Source organism: Boleophthalmus pectinirostris, unplaced genomic scaffold (assembly GCF_026225935.1).
Source record: "Boleophthalmus pectinirostris isolate CB_2022bp ecotype Guang Dong unplaced genomic scaffold, ASM2622593v1 HiC_scaffold_15, whole genome shotgun sequence".
NCBI classification, from domain to species: Eukaryota; Metazoa; Chordata; class Actinopteri; order Gobiiformes; family Gobiidae; genus Boleophthalmus; species Boleophthalmus pectinirostris.
This window is the reverse complement of record NW_026571070.1, coordinates 25,046,101-25,050,668: the sequence shown is the minus strand read 5'-3', so window position 1 is coordinate 25,050,668 and position 4,568 is coordinate 25,046,101. Positions and strand designations below refer to the sequence as shown.

General features: G+C 41.5%; 1 protein-coding gene and 1 pseudogene across 1 annotated transcript; one reads left to right on the top strand and one right to left on the bottom strand.

The window, feature by feature from the left end:
• The first annotated feature begins 116 nt into the window (after positions 1 to 116).
• Positions 117 to 2,539, top strand: LOC129408081 (ectonucleotide pyrophosphatase/phosphodiesterase family member 5-like). The gene is made up of 2 exons (XM_055150821.1): positions 117 to 978; positions 2,283 to 2,539. The coding sequence occupies exons 1-2, from the start codon at positions 117 to 119 to the stop codon at positions 2,537 to 2,539; spliced, it is 1,119 nt and encodes a 372-aa protein (XP_055006796.1).
• A 1,103-nt stretch (positions 2,540 to 3,642) lies between these two features.
• LOC129408193 (5S ribosomal RNA) lies at positions 3,643 to 3,760 on the bottom strand (annotated as a pseudogene).
• Between the last annotated feature and the right edge of the window lie 808 nt (positions 3,761 to 4,568).

Sequence of the window (4,568 nt, the reverse complement as noted above, 5' to 3'; positions counted from 1 at the left end):
TAATTACACACTTGTTTCACAGTTTTATTATTGCCAACCACCACAAACCAGGGATGTCCCAGTTTTTTATTTTGAAAATCTGGTCACCCTGCCTAGAATACCTTTAGTCAACTACAATGTCTATCATTTTAGCTGTGATTATACGAGCTGCAGCAACAAAATCATTTCCTATCCATGTGTCTATCTATTTGTCTGTCCAGGATCACAGCAGCCTGTCAGAGCGCCCCAAACTCCTCTTGGTCTCCTTCGATGGTTTCCGCTGGGACTACATCGACCGGGTCCCCACTCCAAACTTCCACGCGCTCATGAAAGAAGGAGTCCAGGTGGAGCAGGTTCAGAACATCTACATCACCAAAACCTTTCCCAACCACTACAGCCTCGTGACCGGCCTGTACGCCGAAACGCACGGCGTCGTAGCCAACGAAATGTACGACCCCGCCTTGAACCTGTCCTTCTCCATGGAAACGGACAGCGTCTACGATCCGAGATGGTGGGACGGAGCTGTTCCTCTCTGGGTGTCTGTACGGAAAGCGGGAGGGAGGAGCGGAGCGGCGATGTGGCCAGGCTCCGACGTGAAGATCCATGGGACTTACCCGAATCAATACCTGCCCTATAACGCTTCTGTTGACTTTGAGACAAGAGTACAGAGAATCATCGAGTGGTTCTCAGCCCCTAAGGAGGAGGCGGTGGATTTTGGAGTTTTATATTGGGAGGAACCAGATGAAAGTGGACACATGCTCGGTCCGGAAAGCCCTCTCATGGACGGGGTGATCGCGGATATTGACGCGCGCTTGGGGTTTCTGAGGGAGGAGCTGAAGAGGGCGGGGCTCTACGAGGATTTGAATCTGATCGTGACCAGTGACCACGGGATGATGCAGCTGTCCAACGAGAAGATCATCGAACTGGACGAGTACGTCAGCAGAGATCTGTACACGTGGATCGACAAAAGTCCTGTTGTAGGAATAATCCCAAATGAAGGTAGGAAACATCTTAAAGGCCCTTGTTATGCTATTTTCTGATCTAAGTTCTAATGTTGTTTCATCACAAACAGACCTGGAGTTGTGTTTTTGTTTCATTCACACATGTTTAGGCTGAGTTCTTCTCTAAAACTAAAAACACTCTGTTCCAACTTGTGATGTCACGTGGTAATACAATGCTCCACTGTGTTTTTAAACTTCATTCACTGTCACTAGAATTATTTGGATAATTTCAAATCTGGGATTGCCTATTTCTTCTGAACAAAAAGCAAAAAGTAGCTGTAAACTTGAAAACTACCTAAGGCTGTGCAATTAATTAAATTTAGATTGTTTTCAATTTATGTGTCAAACGATCTCCAAACTCAAATAATCGAGTTGAAACGATTAAAGCTTAACAATGTTTATTTTGGGCTATTCTCATATAAATAAGTATATTCGTAAGTTTTTTTTTATTTTATGTTTTTCTGCCTTATTTCATGTTCAAAGTATATTTTATTTATTTTATGTTTTATACATTGCAAAACTGCTCTAAGGTTCAGATTTGTAGCCTATATTTATTTTCAATTTGAAAGTTTTGCATAAATTATTAATAACGTAGTGTTTGTTTTTTTCAGAGAGAGAAATCCTGAATAAATGCATTGTGTAACTAAAAAAAATAATCGTTTGAATAATCAAATCAATGATTTCAATATTGACCAAAATAATTGTGATAAACAGCCCTAAAACTACCACTACATGACATCACAAGGTGGAACAGAGCATTATAAATAAACAGACTAATAATAAAGGGTTACACAAATGTGTGAATTAGAGGTCTGGCAATGAGCTGTCAGAATGTGTCACACTATTTTGCTTCGGGTCTCGCAGGATGTTTGCAGTCTCTAGTGTGAATGAAACAACTCCGGGTGTGTTTTTGAGGATGTAACACTATCAGGCCACCACCTGCTTTCCTCCATGGAGATGGTCCGGAATGTTCCACAGTACGGCATTACACCTTTCTATCATCACAGAGACCAAACTGGGCCAAGTTACAGGTCAGCTCTATGGAGAGGCGACCCCGTTCACAGTCAGAATGCCACCTGTAAATGAAAAAAATGTAAAAGTAGATCTGTTTAATGTCACACTGTGGAACATTCCAAGCAGAGCTATGGCATTTCCATAGAAACAAGAAGGTGACTGACCCATTAGACTGACCCACTACCCAAAAGTTACACAGTGCACTTTTAAAGAAGCTCACAAGAGTCAATTTAGCTTAATTTAGGAGCTTTAAATCGTGTAATCTGATTTGTCTTTTTCATTCTGTAGGGAAGTTTGAGGAGGTGTACACTAAACTCCTGGACGCAAACCCATACATGGCCGTGTATAAGAAGGAAGAGATCCCTGTGCGCTACCATTACCAGCACAATCTCAGGATCATGCCCATTCTCCTGGAGGCGCAGGAGGGCTGGAGCATCATGCAGAACAGAACTGCTCCCTTCATGCGTAAGAATAGAACACACACCTCTCTGATTTTCACTTCAAAGCCCCCAAAATTTTGCAACTTCAACATCCGGCTGGTCTAATAATAACTTCACAGTAGCTTTTTTAGGCTAAAAGTACAGAGATTGTGTCTTGGAGCTGTTATAATTAAGAAAAGAGAGGCTACTGTAGCCTACTTATCTCATGTGAAACAGCAACCGCAGCGTTGAGTGTAGGTGTTTACAGCTTTCTTATTCAGATTGTGTAGCTCTAATGATTAGTTAGACCTCGACCTAGACAGAGGTTATTGATCCACAAGGGAAATTATTTGGACACAGTAGCTCACACATCACAGTATAATATAATAACAAAGAGAAAACATAAATGGTAATAATAGATTCTAAATAAGTTGCAAAAATAGCAAGAGACTGATGTCAAATAATAGGCTGATTCATTAGCCGGTTTCACTTCGTAGAAACCGTCTGACCTTGCATTGTTGGAATTTGTTCGCTCGACTGCTATTTGGTCGTGCTGCTAATGGGTCTAACTGGTATATTAAGCTTTTCCCAAATCCTGTAGGAAAAAGGACAATAACGTCTTTCCCCTTGATAAAATTCACCAAACATTCTCTTTGTTCCGACTTTAAATCCTCAATCTCGGGAATCATTGACAAGACTGAATGTCTGTCTCTTCATTGATTGAATGGAGCCTGGACTCGCACTTCCGGGGTTTTTGTGAACTGTCTAGTGTATTCTGATTCCTGACCTAGTCGCAGGAGAGAAATGAAATTGAGCAGAGGCACTAGGTGGCACCAGCCTGACTAGTCAAATAAGGCATAGTTAAATAAATGTATATGTACAAGTCAAAATAAAATAAATGTAGAAATAAAAAAATAAAAATATACAACAGAACTTAAGGAAAACAGAGATCTCCAGAGATTATATGATTAATTAATTAATCATTGCATTTATATAGCACCTTTCAAGATCCCCAAAGTGCTTTACAGTTCATTATTCATTCGCTCAACACTCAGTGGTGATAAACTACTACTGTAGCCACAGCTGCCCTGGGGCAGACTGACAGAAGCAAGGCTGCCAATCTGCCCCATCGGTCCCTCCGACCACCACCATCACACCACTTTCATACTAGGCAATGTGGGTGAAGTGTCTTGCCTAAGGACACAACAACAGTTTTATCGACTGGCACCCCACTGTGGCACCTGGAATTCCCCATGGTCTCCCATCCAAGTACTGACCAGGCCCAGCCCTGCTGAGCTTCTGAGACCTGATGGGATCAGGCTTTGACAAGCTGGTATGGCCACACAAATGATGATATGATGATTGACAGGACATAGGGTTATCTGTTACATAAGGAAATGCAGCCCTCAAACCACATTTTATTTTATTATTGATTGTAAGCAGTATTTTACAGCAAAGTTTTACTAGTACTTACTAATAAGTGGTAGTAAACTAGTAGGTCTGTCAAAACTATGTAGAGTGCACTCATCTCCATGATGATCCTCTGTACTGACTACTGCTCCGTGGCCTTCACTTCAAATATATGTCAAGATCTGGCCCTTGGTGAAAAAAGTTCCACCCCAGTTCTTTACATTATCAGTGTGAAGAGGATTCTTTGTGAACAGTACTTTTATGTTCCCCAATTCTGTTAAAATAGGCCAAAGTTTGTTTTGTTTTATTAGTCTTCTGCCCAAACAACAAACAGCCCACTGCCAAGAGTCTTTGGTTGTTAAACTGTGGTAACCAAGTTCTCCTGAGAGTTTGTGCTGCAGTGAAAGACTGGCCAAAGTTAGAGGACAAATTCTCCTATGTTGACTATAAAAGTACTTAAACTTTATTATATTATACAGATAAAAGTTGAATGCATTCAGAGAGCTGTTTCCAGTGCTCCCTGTCCAGATAATTACACTGCAGGATGTCTCGTCTCTGATTGAAGGGCTGGGCAGTAAAATCAGCCCGTGTTGTCCGAGGAGAGAAACCTGCTGACGCTGAAGGATCAGGACCTGGCTGGTCTGTGTCGATGGCTCTTAATGCACTTCTGTGGGAGATGGTGATAAAAATAATGTTCACAGGGCAACATGGAGAGGAAGTACAAGTAAGAATAGGCCTTTCTTGA

Coding starts and splice junctions, on each gene's coding strand:
- LOC129408081 (XM_055150821.1), top strand. CDS start 117: ATGTCTATCATTTTAGCTGTGATTATACGAGCTGCAGCAACAAAATCA. Junction 979..2,282: donor AGGAATAATCCCAAATGAAG/GTAGGAAACATC, acceptor TTCATTCTGTAG/GGAAGTTTGAGGAGGTGTAC.